This window comes from Gracilinanus agilis, chromosome 3, assembly GCF_016433145.1.
Source record: "Gracilinanus agilis isolate LMUSP501 chromosome 3, AgileGrace, whole genome shotgun sequence".
Taxonomy (NCBI): domain Eukaryota; kingdom Metazoa; phylum Chordata; class Mammalia; order Didelphimorphia; family Didelphidae; genus Gracilinanus; species Gracilinanus agilis.
This window is the reverse complement of record NC_058132.1, coordinates 449666921-449685893: the sequence shown is the minus strand read 5'-3', so window position 1 is coordinate 449685893 and position 18973 is coordinate 449666921. Positions and strand designations below refer to the sequence as shown.

General features: G+C 36.6%; 1 protein-coding gene across 1 annotated transcript in view; it reads right to left on the bottom strand.

Annotated features, from left to right (window-relative positions):
- EPHA6 (EPH receptor A6) overlaps positions 1-18973 on the bottom strand; it is a 1373534-nt gene that overhangs the window by 23190 nt on the left and 1331371 nt on the right. The window contains exon 14 of the mRNA XM_044666934.1: positions 12532-12725. Within this exon, the coding sequence (XP_044522869.1) occupies positions 12532-12725 (194 nt within the window). The remainder of the gene's footprint in view (positions 1-12531; positions 12726-18973) is intronic.

The following is an 18973-nucleotide window of genomic DNA, read 5'->3' as shown; positions in this document are numbered from 1 at the left end:
TTTGTTTTATTTGTTCTTGTTGTCTTGAGAGATCATTAGATTCTAATTGCTCAATTCTAGCCTTTAGGGACTGGTTTTTGGTTATAATCTTTTGGTTTTCCTTTTCAATCTGGTCATTTCTGGTGTTCAATTTGCTTATCAGTTCATTTGATTTCTGAGCCTCACTTTCCAATTGCAAAATTCTGCCTTTTAAACTGTTATTTTCTTGCCAGATCTCTTCCATCTTTCTCATCATGTCTGATTTGAACTCTTCAATAGCTTGTGACTAGTTTTCATTATTTTGGGAAGGTTTGGATATGATTACTTGTTTGTTCTCCTCTGCTGTTTTCTCTGTTGTCTGGATTTTCTCTGTGTAAAAGTTGTCGAGTGTTACAGATTTCTTCTTGATGATGTTTCTCTTCTGGGGTTCCCGATTTTGGCTTGCCATTGTTAGCCCTGCCCCTTTTCAGCTTTATCCTCACACTCAGGGTCTGTCTGTGCTGTCTAGGCTCCAGAAGTCTCAGGTCTCTTTTTTCTTGGGGGTCAAGCCTCCTGGTGGTCCCTCTGGTCTGCCCCTCTGCCCGAGGCTCCTTCCGCAGTCTCAGGGTGCTGCTTCCATAGCCATGCTCCCATCTGCTCAGGGTCCCCACTATAGGTCCAAGCCTGCGCTCAAGATCCTTGTACATGCCTACGTCAATGCCTTCACCTGCACCAGCACTCAGGTTCTGTATTCAAAATCCGTGTGAGTTCTTTAGCCTCTTGGGATCTTAAGTCTTGCTGCTTTCAGGAACAGGCCCTGGAGCTGCCAATGACTTAATGAGTGCCCCAAACCTGCTCTAACTCTTGTGGGCTGGCTTTGGCACTGTACGTGGTGTGGGGGATGGGGGAGAGGCTTCCTCAGCTTGTGTTTTAGTGAGAGCTGTTTCACCCCTTTATAGCGTGGAAATGCCTCGATTCCACATATCTTCAATGCTGCACCCTGTTGTGGGGTCCCTTCGTTTGTCTGGATTTGTTTTTATGTCCCCTTGAGGAGTCCTATAGGCTTCGGTTAGGTGAGATTAAGCAGTTTCTTTTTATTCTTCCGCCATCTTAACCTGGAACCATCTCCCTTATCTTTAATGTCTTCCAAAGTCAAATAACTTTTGATTTCTTCTTTTGCTTTCTTGGTTTATAAATTCACCTATGAACATATGTTTATATACACATGCATATATTTGTATGTGTACATGTGTGTACATGTAAATCTGCATGAACTAGTTGTAACATAGAATATGGACATGGGCAAATTTTCATTTGCATTATGCCATTTTAAAACAAAGGATATTTTTAAACTAACTCTCCAACTTTTCTCATGCTAATTTATCCAATTCTTATTTATTTAGTAAGAATAACTTCCTGAAGGCAAGAGTTGTTTCAGTTTTGTTTTGTTTTCCACAGAAGGCATATAAGTGCTTGTTGATGAATTTCTTCATTCTTCTCTTATATAAAATAAGTTATATGTCTGTCCTTCCTGTTATAGTGACTCCAAGGGGTTCCTAATTAGATAAGGTTTGGAGATCTGGAAAAGAATTGTCCCAAGTCATAGAATCTCAGAATTGAAAGAGATCTCAAAGGTTTTCTAGTCTAATTTAGTCCTACAATATCCAATCAGACTCTGTTTAAAGGCTGATAATGAGGAGGAATTCTACAGTTTACCAAAGGACCCCAAATTCAGTTTTTGGATAGCTATATGTTATCTAGAGGAAGTGATTCTTTAACACTGAAAAGTCTTTTCTATTATTTCCACCCTTTGCTTCTATTTCTGTACTCTGATGCTTAGCAGAATAGGCTGGATCTCTCTTCCATGTGATGGCTTTACAAATACTTGAAGACAGCTGCCATGTTCCCTTTCTCTTGCCCCTACCCCAGCAGCAGCTAGGTGGTATAGTGGACAAAGTACTGAAACCTGAGTAAAGAAGACCTGAATTCAAATGTGGACTCTCTAGACACTTAACTAGTATATGACCCTGGCAAAGTCACTTAACCTTTGTCTGCCTCAGTTACCTCTATTATAAAATGGGAATAATAATAACACCTACCTCCCAGCATTGTGAGAATCAAATGAGCTAATTAGGGCAGTGCCTGGAACACTTAAAATATTAAAATTTGGCAGTGCTTGAAAAATATTTATTCCTTCCCTCCTACCTTAAATCTTTCCCATCTCTAATTCTACAAATTAATCCACACATGACATGATCTTAGGGCATAAACTAGTTTACCTCCTCTGTGAGCTTCTCAGTTTATCAATGCTCTCATTAAGTCACAGTGCTCAGAATTAGCCAGTGTTTTAGATATGGTTTGACCAAGGAAGAATACTGCAAGTCTAACATTTTCTCATTCTGGATACAATGACTCTTTTTCTTTAGCATATCTTATGATTATGTTGGAATCCTTTCAAATAGTAAAAGAACAACTAACTTCAATGTTACACAAACTATTTAGAAAAATAGGGGAAAAGGGAATCCTTCCAAACTCTTTTTATGACACAAATATGGTACTGATGCCTAAACCAGGAAGAGCTAAAACAGAGAAAGAAAATTATAGACTACTTAATGAACATTGATGCAAAAATTTTAAATAAAATACTAGCAAGGAGATTACAACATATTACAAGAAACAAACATCACAATTTTTATATCAGTCTTATTTCAAAGAACTAGAAAAAATAGAAAAGTTTATTTAGAAGAACAAAAATCCAAGAATATCAAGGGAATTAATGAAAAATATGAAGGAAGGAGATCTGGCTGCCAGATATCAAACTATCTTATAAAGCAGCAATCGTCAAAACAATCTGGCTAAATTTTATATCATCAGTGCAGGGATGGTTCAATATCATCAGCATAACAGACCATATCAATAACATAATCAACAGAAACCATATGATTATTTCAATAGATGAAGGAAAAGCATTTGACAAAATACAACACCCATTCCTTAATAAAACATGAGAAAACATTGGAATAAATGGAAACTTCCCTAAAGTGAGAAATGACATCTAAAACTATCAGCAGGCATTATCTGTAATGGGAATAAACTAAAACCCTTCCCAATAGAATCAGGTATAAAGTAAGGAACCTATTAATACCACTCTTATTTAATATTGTACTAGAAATCCTCAGTATAGCAAAAAGAGCAGAAAAAGAAATGAAAGGAATTAGAACAAGCAACAAAGAAACAAAGTTATCACTGTTCGTAGATGATACAATGATATACCTAGAGAATCCTAGAGAATTAAGCAAAAGACTAATAGAGAAAATTAAAACAATTTCAGCCAAATCTCAGGATACAAAATGAACCCATATAAGTCATCAGCATTTCTGTTATCACCAACAAAATCCAACAGCAAGAGATAGAGAAAGAAATTCCATTCAAAATAACTCTAGACAATATAAAATACCTGGGATATACCTACCAAAACGATCCCAGCAACTATATGAACACAAATACAAAACACTCTTTATACAAATACAGTCAGACCTAAACAACTTAGTATTTTGTTTGATAAACTAAAAGATCCAAGCTTTTGAGGAAAGAACTCACGATCTCACAAAAACTGCTGGGAAAACTAGAAAGTAGTATGGCAGAGATTAGGCCTGGACCAATGTTTCACACCATATACCAGGATAAAGTCAAAATGGACATTTGATCTAGAAATAAAGGGTGACAACTAACTAGGGAAAAATGGAAAAGTTTACCTGTCAGACTTATGGATGAGAAGAACTTGTGAGCAATCAAGAAATAGAGGACATTATGAAAAATGTAATGGATAATTTTGATTAAATTAAATTTAAAATGTTTTGTACAAATAAAACCAGTACAACCAAGACTAGAAAGGAAATAAATTTTGAAAAAAAATTATAGCAAATGTCTCTAAGCCTCATTTCTAAAACATATAGAGAACAGACTCAAATTTATAAGAATACAAAGCATTCCCAATTGAAAACTGGTCAAAGTATATGAATAGGCTATTGTTAGGGGAAGAAATAAAAACTATCCATAGTCAAATGAAAAAATGCTCCAAATCACTATTGATTAGAGAAATGCAAATGAAAACAATTCTGAGATACTACGTTTTACTTTCCAGATTGGGTAACATGACCAAAAAGAAAAAGGATAAATGTTGGAAGAGATGTAGGAAAATTTGGACACTACACTGTTGGTGGAACTGTGAACTGATATAACCATTCTGGAGAGCAATATGGAACCAGGCTCAAAGGGCCACAAAACTATGCATACCCTTTAACTCAGCAATATTTCTACTGGGTCTGTATCCCAAAGAGATCAGAGATAAAGAAAAAAGACTTACTTATACCAAAATATTTTTTAGTAGGTCTTTTTGTAGTGGAAAAGAATTGGAAACTGAGGCATTGTCCATCACTTGGAGAAATTGGTGAATGAGTTGTAGAATATAGTTGTAATGGAATATTATCATAATGAATGATGCATAGGATGAATTCAGAAAAACCTGGAAAGATTTATATGAACTGATGTAAAATGAAGTAAACAGAACCAGGAGAGCAGTGTATGATGAAATATATGATGATCAACTGTGAAGTTCTAAATCATTATCAGGAAAGCAAGTCTCTATGGTAACCATATGATGAAAATGCTGTCCACAGCCAAATAAGGAAATCTTGCAATATAAGTGCAAATAAAAGCATGGCATCTTCCATTATATTTCCTCCATAATATTTTTATTATGTGTCTCTTATCATGACATGAATAATATGGAACTATGAATTACATGAAAGTGTGGGTATAACTTAAATTAGACTATTCAACATCTTGGGGGGAAGGAAGGGAAGGGAGGAAGAAAATTTGAATTTTAAAATGTCAAAAACAATTGTCAAAAAGCATTTCTACATGTAACAGAAAAAAATAAAAAAATTATATTGCTAGGTGGCACAGTGAATAGAACTCTAAGCCTGGAGTCAGGAAGATTCATTTTTTTGAGTTTAAATCTAACCTTAGAAACTTAATAGCTGTTATCCCTGAGGAAGTCACTTACCTGTTGGCCTCAGTTTCCTTATCTGTAAAATGAGCTGGAGAAGGAAATGTCAAATTACTCTAGTGATTCCTTGCCAAAAAAACCCCAAATGAAGTCATGAAGAGTCAGACACAACTGAACAATATCAACAAGATTATATTAGTTTTTCTGCCTGTCATGTTGAGCTTGAAATCTTTTTTCAGATGAACACTATCAAGCCACACCTCCTCATCTTGTACTTGTGAGATTGATTTTTCAATGTATTTATAAAACAATGTTTATTCCTAATAAATTTGATCTTATTAGATTCAATTGGATGTTCTAGCCTATTGATCTTTTTTTATCCAGATTTTATCAGATGATATGGTAACAAACTATCCTAGATTTGTGTCAGCTGCAGATTTGACAAATGTGCCATCAAGTATAAAACTATATCTTTATTCAGGCCATTAAGAAAAATGATAAACTGTATAGGGTCAAGCAGAGATACCTGGGGCATGCCATTAGAGACCTCCTTCCAGAATGAAACTGAATTATTAATGACACATATCTAGGTTTGGCCATTCAACCACTTCTGAATTCATTTAAACTGTGTTATCATCTGGCTCATAGCTCTTGGTCCATAATGATAACATGAGAGACTTCAATTTTTTAATTGAAATCTACTATGTAACTAGTTGCAAGTTCTACCTCTGACATTTATTCAAGAATATTTCTTTATTAAATGACTGACTATATAACAGGGGCTAGTTACATCTATTTTCATTAGGATTCAGGGATGGATTATTCAGATCAATAACAACTGCTTTCCTCCTCTCATTATTTCTCCCCACTAAGTCCCCATTTGCAGTTTGGGGAAAGAAGGAATTAGGTCAAGGGTTCTTTTAACCATTTTTTTTGTGTGTATGTGTAATCTTTGTGTAATTTTGCAGTATGATGAAGCCTATGGACCACTTTTTAGAATAATGTTTTGTAAGTGTTCTAAATCTCTTATAATTAGAGAAATGCAAATCAAAATAACTCTGAGGTACCACCTCACACCTCGCAGATTGGCTATTATGACAGCAAAGGAAAACAATAAATGATGGAGAGGATGTTGCAAAATTGGGACACTATTGCATTGCTGGTGGAGTTTTGAATTGATCCAACCATTCTGGAGGGCAATTTGGAACTATGCCCAAAGGGCTTTAAAAGCCTGCATGCCCTTTGATCCAGCCATACTTTTTTGAGGGGGGGGTTGTACCCCAAAGAGATAATAAGTTAAAAGACTTGTACAAAAATATTTATAGCCGTGCTCTTTGTGGTGGCATAAAATTGGAAAATGAGGGGATGCCCTTCGATTGGGGAATGGATAAACACATTGTGGTATCTGTTGGAGATGGAATACTATTGTGCTAAAAGGAATAATGAACTGGAGGAATTCCATGTGAACTGGAAAGACCTCCAGGAATTGATGCAGAGTGAAAGGAGCAGAACCAGGAGAACATTGTACACAGAGACGGATACACTGTGGTACAATCGAATGTAATGGACTTCTCTACTAGCAGCAATGTAATGATCTAGGACAATTCTGAGGGACTTATGAGAAAGAATGCTATCTACATCCAGAGAAAGAACTGTGGGAGTGGAAATACGGAATAAAAACAACTGCTTGAACACATTGGACGATGGGGCTGTAGACTCTAAGTGATCACTCTAGTGCAAATAGCAATAATATGGAAATAGGTCTTGATCAGTGAAACACGTAAAGCCCAGTGGAATTGTGTGTTGGCTATGGGAATTGGGTGGGAGGAGGAGAGGGAGGGAACATGAATCATGTAACCATGGGAGAATTTTCTTAATTAATCAATTAAATAACATTTAAAAAATAAAAATAGAATAATGTTTTGTTGCTTACATTCATAATTAAAGTTTATGTTATATTTAAGTTAATGGTAATAAAAATAAAATATAATCTTTTTCATACAAGTTCAAAGACCCTCTAAAATCAACCCACAGACCTCAGGTTAAGAATTCCCAGACAAAGTCACTTTTAGTGCTAAGAGTATGCTTTTAAATACCAGCTACCTATTGCATCAAGTCCGCATTCCTCTTTCTGGTATTTAAAGCTTTCCATGCATACACTTACCTATACAACTAAGTCTTACTTCTCTAAAAAACTCAGCCCTCTATTCTAGTAATTCTCACCATCATCATCAGCAATAACTGACCAACTGCCATTGATGGGCAGGCAATGCTAAGGACTCCAGGACTAGTAGCATCCCATGTTTACCTCAAACTAGTGACCTTGCTTCCGTCCCACCTCTCAAAGCTATTATTTAGGAAAACAACTCCTTTCGAGAGTGGGTCATCCATCCTCGGGAACTGCCAGTCAACCATTGGGATAGGCAAGGCAGACTACTGAAGCAGCAAGGTACCCAGAAAGAGAAATATGGAACAGCTTGCAATAGGTCAGTCAAATCACTGCTACCACCTCAATCATAAAACCCAACTACTGACCACCTGCCTTTAATGGGCAAGTGTTGAAGCTCCTGTCTTGTTAGTAGCCACAGCTAAAGAAGACCCAGAAAAGAAAGAACTTGACAACATCAAAATCCTTGGCACTGTAAAATGGTTCATTATCAGAAACAGATTTGTTTTAATCACTTAAAAACAATATTAAAGAAGATGCATTGGCCATCTAATTTTCTGCCACAAATATGACATTTTCACCTGATTTTCTAATCCATTGAGCCCTCCTTTATTTATTATCTTCCCCTTGAGAGCAGGGACTGTCTGGCTTTTATATTTCAGCACATAACAGTGTTTTCCACAAATTAATTCTTATTAAACACTTTTTATTCATTTAAAAATTTTCTGCCTTTAGTTGTGATGTTTCTCCATCTTATAATACCAGTTACCCAATTGAAGATATCTCCAATAGAGGCAATATGGTATAATAGGAAGATCATTGATAGAGCTATAATTATAAATTCTAGAAGTTGAGGCATATTCAGTTGTGGGGATAGGGTGGAGTTTTGGGGAAGAACAGTCCTCAGTCCCAGGATGTTGAAATCACACATCAAGAGAAGGGATATTCATGGCAAAGTCAATGACTCCTAGCTCCCCAATCCTCAGAAGGAGGAGGGGGAGAGAATAAGTAGGATCATGACAGTGGGAGAAGTTAGGCTTCAATAGACAGGTGGATCCTTGTGTGTGGTGCCATGTTGCAGGAGGCTTTTGGTTGGGTGATCATTATGGGGTATAACTGCTACAGATTGGCTCCCTGAAGCAAAACCCCCTAACCTAACCCTACTCTAGTGGTGCTTCTGAGGGTGAGGCTAGCATCTGTCCTTTTCTGGTTCTAGTAGTTACTACCAGGGTGATTTTGGGAATATCACTTAATATCTCTGTGTCTCAATTTCCCCACCTGTAAAATGGGGACATCAAGATTTTCCCTGATTAACTCAGGGTTGTTGTGAGGAGTGAATATTTTAATGCACCTTAAAGTATTTTGTAAACTATGAAGCTTTGTACAAATCTATCTAAAGAAGTTCCTTTTTTTGGATTAAGGTTGACATATAACGATTATTTTGTACAATTTTCATTTTCTCAGGATTTATGTGCACACTCTGTAGACATAATAAGTAAATATTTTCTCTTTCATGTCTGTAAGACATGTACATCCTATACAGTTATGTTCCTTTCAATAAGCACATCTCAAGGACTGCTGAATAAGAAAATACTTCAGTTCTCAGACCTGCCTGCAGATGTCATACTGAACCTCTGCCAGTGACACATTCTGCCTTTCAGGTTTTTTTATTCCTCCTCTTCTCATCAGTGTAGGGCAGTCTTCAAATAGCTGGACTAGCCAGATTGTGGTGTATCATAGGCTATGTAGAAAGTATTTTTGTCACTGATTCCCATGTCTAAGGGTGAGTGTTAGACATATTTTGGTAAAGATTCCTTGAAAGTACACTTAATTGAACATTGCATATCATGCTGCAAACTATAGAAAATTACTTTTGGGATTCTAACATCCTTCATTCATGAAACATGATCAGATAAGAGAAAACTGCCGACACTCTGTCCCCTTTCCAAACCATCTTCAACCCAGCTGACAAGATAATCTTAGTGAACTGGTCTGATCATGTCACTTCAAACCGTCTCTGGCTCCCAGGATAAAATATGAAACCAAAACAAAACACCTCCCCCTCTCACCCCCACAAAAAAAACCCAACAACAAACCAACCAACAAACCAACCAACAATCATCACCAGCTCCCAGGGGATGACAAGGTAAAATGCAAATGTCAGCCTGCCATTTTAGGCTCTCAACAGTCTGACTCTAGTCCATCTTTCTAGACTTTTTTCCTCACTGCTCCCATTTATACCCTGGTCTCCTCTTTCTGTCTTTACGTATGGCCAGAGCTCTCTCTTGAGTCATCATTTGCAGTATTTCACTTGGTGAGCTCATCCATGGATTCAATTATCATCTCTATGCCGATGATTTTCAAACCTACTTATTTATTCCTAAACTGTCTCCCAACCTCTAAAGTTGTGTCTCCAGTTACTTACTGGATATCTAAAACTGGATGTCTCGTAGTCATTTTAAACTTGACATATTCAAAACTAAACTCATTATCTTTCTTTCCAAACCTTCCTCTGTTCCAAACACCCCTTTTACTGTTGATGAGACCACTAAACTCTCAGTCATCCAAATTCTCACCCTAGATGTCATCCTCAACTTCTTACTCTCTCTCAATTTCTCATCCAATCTGTTGTGAAGTTTTGTTGATTTTTATATTCACGACATCTCTAGAATTCACTCCCTTCTCTCTTCTGACATTTTAACCATCCTGGTCTAGGTGTTCATCACTTCACACCTAGACTATTGTGATAGCCTACTAGTTGGTCTATGTGCCACGCAGAGCCTGGCACGTAGTAGGGAGTTAAGAAATGTTTACTGGCTGACTAATATAATGGAAAGAGTTCTATATTAGGAGTAATGAGATCTAGCTCTTTTACTAACTGACTGCATGACTTTGAGCAAGTAACTACTTTGCTGGGTCTCAATTTCATCGATTTTAAAATGAAAGATTGTACTAGATAGTCTCGTAGGCCCCTTTTACACTTCTAAACCTATGATGCTAAGCCTTCTGACTCTTTAATGCTACCAGTTCTATGCCTGTAAAGTACTTCTCATGAAAGCTTTTTGAAATGAGTAGAAAATTACAACTCTAAAATTTTAAAGTTATAGATGCTTTATTGAAAAGGAAGATTGAGCTTTCTGCTTAGTTCTATGATATTCTGTCAACAATTTCCTAAATACTAAAATTATCCTTACAAAATTCTTGTTTTAAGGCTATATGGTAAGCATTCTTTCTTTTCTGAACATGAAAGTTTACAGGCATAAATTGATATGTTCTTCAAATAAGACACTTTTACTTTCTTGAGTTTTCTACATCTTTTCTCCTAAACTAAGTTAAAAAAGGCACAGAGGAAATAAGAAAGGTAGTGAAAGGTTCAGGAATGATAACCTTAGGAACCAAATTTACCTTTTTTTCTTTCTCTAGAGTCATACTAAGAGTAGAATAGTAGCAGACATATCTTAGTCAGGAGTTAGGATAGAGAGTCAGTCACATACTCTTCCATTTGAATATTTCCAGAGGAATATTTTTGACCAGCAATCAACATGTAAGAAACTTTCTTAGTGAGAAATAAGGACATCATAGTGTTACCCAACGCTACAGATGCCATGTGAAACAGTTTGCCTTTGATTTTGATTATGTATGCCAATATTCGAATCCATTAATGCAAGAAAAAACATTAAAAATCCTTAGTGATTAAAAGTGATGTTTGAGATGTTGATCTTATAGTGCCTGGAATCAGGAACACCTGAAATCAAATCCAGTCTCAGGTACATTCTGGCTGTTTAACCTTGGACAAAATCACCTAACTGCTTCCTTTTCCTCAATGATAAAATGGGAATAACAATAACACCTGCCTCGCAGGGTTGTTGTGATGTTCCAAAGAGATGATATTTATAAAATCCTTAGCATAGTGCCTAGTACATAATCAGTGCTGGTTCTCTTTTCCTTATTATGCTATTTTATCTTCATCCTAATTCTCTTATGTAGATTTTTGGGAGAAGAAATGATTTCGCCCACAGAAGCAGAGGAAACAAGCTCTATTAAGGCACATAGGCACGTCTGCAATTTATGTTCTTAGGCAGTTGCTTGAGGGCACTGAATGGTTAAGGGATTTGTTCAGGCTCCCACAGTCTATGTTGGAGGAAGCAGGACTTGAATCTAGTTCTTTCTGATTGTGAGGCTGGCTCTCTGTCCATTATACTATGTTGCTTCTGGCGTAGAGAGGACAGATGCCATTGCACTTTACTTTAAAGATGAGGAAAGAGAGGTACATCGGGGTTCAGGGTCACAGACAATGCAAGGAAGAACAGAGACTAGCTCCCTCATGCCTCCTGACCATCTAGTAAAAGTGTCCTTTTTATTGGCTCTCAGTTGTACTTAACAGCAAACTTCTTTGGGAAGATAGACTAGAGTAATAGTTTAATATCTTGGACTATTTCATGCTTGGTCTCACATTGCTGAGGTTGCCAATTAGAGGTTTGGAGCTGAGCTCCTGTGTGCTGAGCCCCGAACTGAGACCTATTTCAAGTAGTCCTTGAACATTTTCAAACCTTTCTGTCACTAAAAATCGGTATTGATTTGAACTTGTGACCCAGAGTTGACAGTCTCTACATCCTGTTAGTCATTCCATATATTGGAAGACTGAGTTTTAAAACTGTTTAGTTAGGATATTTTCCCATCATTTTTAGTTGTCTTTGAGTACATGAAAATAATTTCAAATTCATTAATAATTTAAATGGCACAATAATAATTCACCTGGCTGGACAGTTTTCTTCTTTCTTATAATCCTTTCCATAATTTTGCTTCAGGGAGAAGTAAGTCAATTTTCTAAATTCAACCAACTTTTTTTAATGGCATTTCAGTGTCATCATTTTCTTGTCTTGTCATCAGTCTTTCTTGGGAAACTAATAGGAACAGAGTGAGGTCATTTCATCAGGGAAATGTCCCTGTTCCTAGCCAAGCCACAGATTACCCCTGGTTAGCCTTTCATTTTAAAAAGATGGACAGGGCATGGGATAGACAGGAAAATTATAACTGGGGCTGAGGTGCACATGAATTCCACTATACATAGTAAAGGAATAATAGTAAATAGTGAAAGAATGTATAAATATTGAAGGCTTATGTGGGGAAATATTAAGAAAGCAATTCAAAAAGATTAGATATGGAGAGAAGAAAAGCTAAGTAAACTGCTTTCTTGTGTGAAAAAATAATCCATTTTTCTTTATAGTCTTAACAATTTGCAATTTCAGCTGATAGATAAAATGTGCTTTATATGAAAGGATCCAAAAGGTTGGCAACTCTGTGTTGATAAAGCTGAGTTTTCTCATCCCTACCTATTCTTGTCCTAGAAGTAATTACACAGTCAAGGGAAAAAGAGCAACTTTTTGCATCTTACACAAGTATGTCCTCCACCAGAGTATGAAGGGTACTGGGATTTCGGATCAGTTTGTCTAAGAAGCTGACAATATCAGTAAATTTTGGTCGGTGATTCCTCTCTTTCTGCCAGCAGTGGAGCATCAGTTGGTGGAGAGATGCTGGGCAACCCATTGGAGCTGGGAGTCTGTAGCCTTCCTCAATGGAGAGAATTACCTAAACACAAAAATAACACATCAGTCTATTACACTTCACTTAATTCCATTCAATAAGCAATTGTTAAATGCCTACTGGGTCCCAAGTTGTCAAACCTTCTTGATTTTTCCTTTACAACATCTTTTAGATCTGTCCTTTTTTTTTCTCTTTATCAGCCTCATTCACTCCTTTACTCTCTCTTGTCTGGACTATTGAAATCATCCTCAATAACATTTTCTGCATACAATCTTGTCCCTTTCCAATTCTTTTTTTCTTGTAGATGCCAATATAACCATTCTAAAGCTTGGGTCTGACCATATTTTTCTCCTGCCCAAGAATCTCCAGTGGCTTTCTATTGCCTCTAACATAAAATACAAACTCCTGTGTTTGCTATTTAAATTCTTTACAATCTGCCTTTAGTTCACCTTCCAGATTTGTTTTACATTACTCCCCATTTGGGCATTCTGTGTTCTAGCCCAGTGGTTTACTTGTTCTTTGATGATACTGCATCAGTCACCTCCATGCCTTTTTAGAGGCTGTCCTCCATAACTAATAATACATCTTTCCCATTTTTGCCTCATAGAATCTTAAATTTCCTTCAAGGTTCAATCAGATATTTTACATGCAGGCTTTCTTGAGACCCTGGTTGTTTGTGTCTTTTTCCCTCCTCAAATGATCTATAAGCTGTATATGTTTACATGTTGTATCCCCCAGGAATGATTTCCATTTTTTTTTGCCTTTATATCTCTCTTCCCTAGCAGAGCACCTTGCAGATGGTAGGTCCTTAATAAATGACTACAAAAGGAGTTGAAGTTATTGTATTAGGTCCTCAGGAACACAGAGTCATTTATAGAAATCCTCTTTTGTTTCACTGTGGGGGTGAAGATGACTGGCAGATTTCATTGACTAGGAAGGCTTTGAGTGCAGCTTTGATTTTATGGCTATTGGCTGAGTATCAATCTGGCTAAGTTCAGAGAGGCCATTGCCTTATTTTGGCCACAGTAATTCTCTAAGACCATTTGCTTAATATTATTTGTAGGGTACAACCTGGATGAGATTAATGACAATATCAACAACAATTACAGCCTTTGGAATAACTAAAAATAAAGATAAGTACAGAGAAGGCAACAAGAAAAAAACAACAACTAGAAACTGTGAGTCTGTTGTTGGAATTAAAAAAAAAACTCATCACCAAGAATGATAGATAACAGAATCTGCTGAATTCTATCTGCAAGGGAAAGATCATAAGATAATAGTTCTGGAGGAGCCCTTGGAGACCCACTAGTCCAACCCCCTTGTCATTCAGATGAGAAAACTGGGGATTACAAATGTTTAAATAACTTTCAAATTCACACTGGAGGAGTCAGAAGCAAAATTTGAACTCAAGTCATCTGACCCCAGAAATAGTGCTTTTCCTATTGCAGAAAAACCTAATAGTTCCAAAAAATAGTGATAGCACTATACTCTGAAGAGGAAGGATTAGGTCATGTTTGGGGAAATTGCTGGGAAAATCTATTGTTGTGAGTTAAAGAGGAGTCCCCAAAGTCTATTTTCAGTGACTCTTGCCTAGTAAAGATGTCAGCACAAAGTCAATAGGCTCTGTGCAAACCACACATAACAAAGTCGTCTAAGGGAAATTCTACCTCTCCTGAGGCACTGATTTATTTTTTTGGTCCTTTTATGATAAAATCCATAGGCAGCCTTTCCTAGTCCTCATTTCTTTTCCTTTATACACTCTCCATCTCCTCTTCATTCACTGCTGGCTTCCCCTCAATCTGACAGTGCATGTTATTATGGCGCTCTTCCATTTCTCGTTGGGCCAGCTAAGACTTGGCCTGCTGCCATCACCCTGCTTCTACATACAAAGCCTGACTGCTCAGTCTCATCTACAGCCCAATTAGGGCAAGGGAAGTCTTCGAAGGCTAGGGGAAGAGAGGTAATGGGTACTAGAAATGTTTTTCCTGGCTCATGAGAAATCAAACGAAGTTTATCTCCTGAGAGTCTTCTTTGGATCTGTATTTGCTACATGGAAGTAATAATAATTTAAAACAGATAGTCCTTTCTGAATTGCTTGAAGGAATTTATGCATGATGTTTTATTCTCTCCATAAATTTTATCAGAAAGGTAGGAGGGAAGTAATATCCGTATCTTACAGATGAGGAAATAGATGCAGAGTATTTTCTGAAGAAAGTCACTCATCAGTTACAAAGAAAAAAATTCTACCAACATATAATGACTTGGATGAACCTTCACCTAGAAGAACCAGAAAAAGCATCTATATCATTCCACAGGTTCCCTTCATAAAAGCTATAGCACTGTGTGCATTTTCATTTATAACAATGACACACTTATTTTCCATGGTTTTAAATCTTTTCTTCAGTTAATACTATTGAATTTGCTCATAAAGTAATCAATCAATAATATTTATTAAGTACTTATTCTGTGCCAGGCATGGTCTAAGTGCTGAGGATACAAAAAGAGGGAAAAGATGGTCCTTGTCCTCAAGGAGCTTAAAATTAAATGGGGGAGAAAATGCAAATTAATTTATATAGGCAATCAATGTACAGGAAAAATTGGGAATAAGTAATAAAGGAAAATTACTAAAATTAAGGAGTGGGAAAGGCTTCCAGAAGAAAATGGAATTTTAGCTGAGACTTAAAGGAAGACAGAGGTGGAGATGGGGTGGGAGGGAGAGCATCTGTTTATATGACTAGACATTTGTAAGTAGCAAAAATGAAAAGTGATTTGGATAATTTCTTCATTGCAGATACAGTGATAGCTTTTTGGATATCATTAAATCATTTAAAATGTCAATGTGACTAGCACACATTACTCAGACCAGGATCCCTCGATTTTCCATGCCTAATGTTCCATTAGTGAAAGTTTTTTTTTCCCTAGTAATTTTCTGACCAGTCTTATAATTGGAATGAGTACAAGTTTAGGGACATTTTGAAGAATAAGACACGTGTCAAAATTGTTGCAAAAGGGCAATTTTTAACAAAACATAAGAAAAGGAAGTTATCTTGTTGTGAAGCATTTTCAGTCAATCAATATGCACTTACTAAGTTGCCTATGATGTGCCAGGTACAATTCAGTTATTTTTCAATCATGTCTGATTCTTTGTGACCCCAATTGGTGTTTTCTTGGCAAAGATGCTGGAATGAGATGCTATTTCCTTCTATATCTCATTTTACAGATAAGGAAACTGAGGTACACAGGTTTAAATGACTTGCTCAGGGTCACACAGCTAGGGTCTGAAGCCAGATTGGAACTTGGAAAGTCGAGTCTTCCTGACTACAGGCCTGACTCTATCCATTGTACCATCTAGCTGCCCCATACTAGTTGCTAAGATATAAAATATAAAAGTAAATAGTCAATGTCTTCAAGAAACTTACATCTATCAGGAAAGATAAATGGAGAATAATAGCAATAATATCTAGCATTTATATAAAACTTCAGGATTTGCAAAGTGCTTTACAAACAATACCTGAGTTAACTTCCCAGCAGCTCTTTTAGGAAGATGCTATGATTATCCCTATTATATAGATGAGGAAACTGAGGCTGACTGAGGTTAAATGATTCTCCCAGAGTCACACAGCTAGTCACTGTCTGAGGCTGAATTGAAACTCAGGTTTTCCTGCTTTCCATGTATATGTACTGTTCCATCTGGAAAAATTGATCATGTGACTTCAATACCATCACTTGGATCCAAAATTAATATTTTAATATTTTTAGTATTTTAGTATTAATAGTTAGTGTTCTGATAACTCTCTGTTCACACTGATGCAGACACTGTCTCTGACTATGTGGATCACAAGCCATCATGGCAATCATCTTGTCCATACCACATCACAGTTCTGTGTTGATAACAGGGAGGGCATCCAGCATGACGAGGGAGATCCTGCCTTGCGTTGGATGATATATGGATACTGAGTTGTTGTCCATTGGTTTTCCTCAGTTTTCACTGCATAAATGGTTTTCAATGCATAAATGACATATTTTCAGTCATACATCTCTTGGATAATAGTCTTCATATTGGTTTATGTGATGTAAAAACAATAAGCTGTATTTGTTATTCCATTGGAAGGAATTTTTGATTCTATTTACTGACTGAAATGACCGACTATCCTGTGCCCTTATGGCTTGACATAGCAGCCTGGGGTCAATAAGAGGTTAAATGACTTGACTGCAGTACCATGGGAAACTAGACTATGTAGTGGATAAAATGCTCCACTTAGACTTAGGAAGATCTCATTTCAAATCTCAACTCAGACTCTTACAAGCTGTGTGACCCTGAGCAAGTCACTTAACCTCTACCTCAGTTTCTTCATTTGTAAATTAGTGATAATAATAGCAACTCCCAAAGTTGTTATGAGGATAAAGTGAAATCATCCTTGTAAAGTGCTTTGTAAATGCTAGCTAATATTATTATTGTTGGTGGTGGTAATAGTAGTAGCAGGATGTGTCAAGGATGGCATACTTGAACCCAGTTCTGTTTTACTTCAAGATTGGATCTCTGTTCATTATATTATGCTACTTATCAAGTATCCTGCATGATAACTTATTAGCAATACATTGTAGCCTATTCATACCACCATGTGCGCTGTTCCATTGCCATTTGGTGACCCACAATTTGAATTCTTTGGATGGCAAAGTGTTTAGTTTCATAGCTATGCAATGAAAATCTTGATTATTTTCAAGGTCTTCAAATATGATTTCCTGTACCATTATTAAAAGGTGGTATGGAAAATGCCTAATATTTAAATACAGGAACTAATGGAAACATCTTTGAAGGCAGTATTGCTCAAGAATAATTTTTCGAGCATTATTCTTCAATGAAAACCAAAGTATCTTGGCTTAGATGGTAGAGGGCTAGGTTTTGAGTCCAGAAGACTAAGTTTCAAATTTTGTCTCTGAAAGATATTCGTGGTATGATTCTGGGCAAGTCACTTAACATCTCTGTGCTTAGACAAGAGGATGACTCAACCCTGGTCATTTTGCCAGCAAACATACCAGGAGTTGTTTGTACAGCATATAACTGAAGTCAAATTTTACATTCTTCATCTTCAATCCCATAAACTGCCCCATGTTCTGATGAGGTTTAATTATTAGCCTTTCAAGAAATGATTCTGCTTTAAGATGTGCTGATTAATACTTGTGAGAACCTTTTGTGTGAAGGAAATAAATACTCGTTCCATACCTAATCATATTATGCATTTAAAAATATTTTAAAATATGCTTTTTTGGAAAAGCTAGACTTGAGCCTAAGCTTAAGTTTTAAATGATTTATCCAGGACATCAAAGTCATGGTCTTGTGAACTGGAAAATATTAGGAAAGGGAATCTAGCTCCATTTTTGTCAGAGCCTTGGACCTTGTATGTGGGTCCAAAGCAGAGGGGCCCTTTAGGGAGAGGGAGGGAGGTGTAGTACTGTAGACTTTGGGCCCACCAATGGTTCTTTAATATTAAAATAGAATCAAAGATTGAGAGTTTGAAGGAATTCAGGAGGGCATCTAATCCAGTCTCCTCATTTTATTGATGAGGAAACCAAGTCTCAGAGATATTAAGTGATTTGCCCATAGTCAAACAGTTAACAGGCCTTATTTACTAAGTCATGGAAGCCCCAGCTGACAAAGATATGCAGTTTGAGCAAAGTCCAAATTATTTGCTTTGATTTTCTCCCTAATATTCCATTCCTAGAAAAGTATTGCTTTTTAATGTATTTACTGATTTACCAGTTATAAAAAAGAGCCTGAAAGACCTAATTTTTTTTAAGAGTATAGAAGGGTCATAATTAACTGAGAAATACTTTTTAACAGCTGACTTGTATGATATTTTAATGCTATCATCCTCTGGGTAAAGGCTACAAAATAGAATATCCCTTTTCAAAGATGTAGCAAGAAAATTAAAAGCAAAGTGAAAAAAATGAAAAGGTATAATTTTCATTAAAAAGTAGAAGAGGGGCAGCTGGGTAGCTCAGTGGAGTGAGAGTTAGGCCTAGAGACAGGAGGTTCTAGGTTCAAACCTGGCCTCAGCCACTTCCCAGCTGTGTGACCCTGGGCAAGTCACTTGACCCCCATTGCCCACCCTTACCACTCTTCCACCTATAAGACAATACACCAAAAATTAAGGGTTAAAAAAAATAAATACCATTAAAAAAAAAAGTAGAAGAGATTAGCCTCCCACCAGAAATGATTACATAAAAACCAAGTTACTTATTATAGATAAACCTTACTGGATACTTGTCATCTAAACTACAATCTTTAGCAG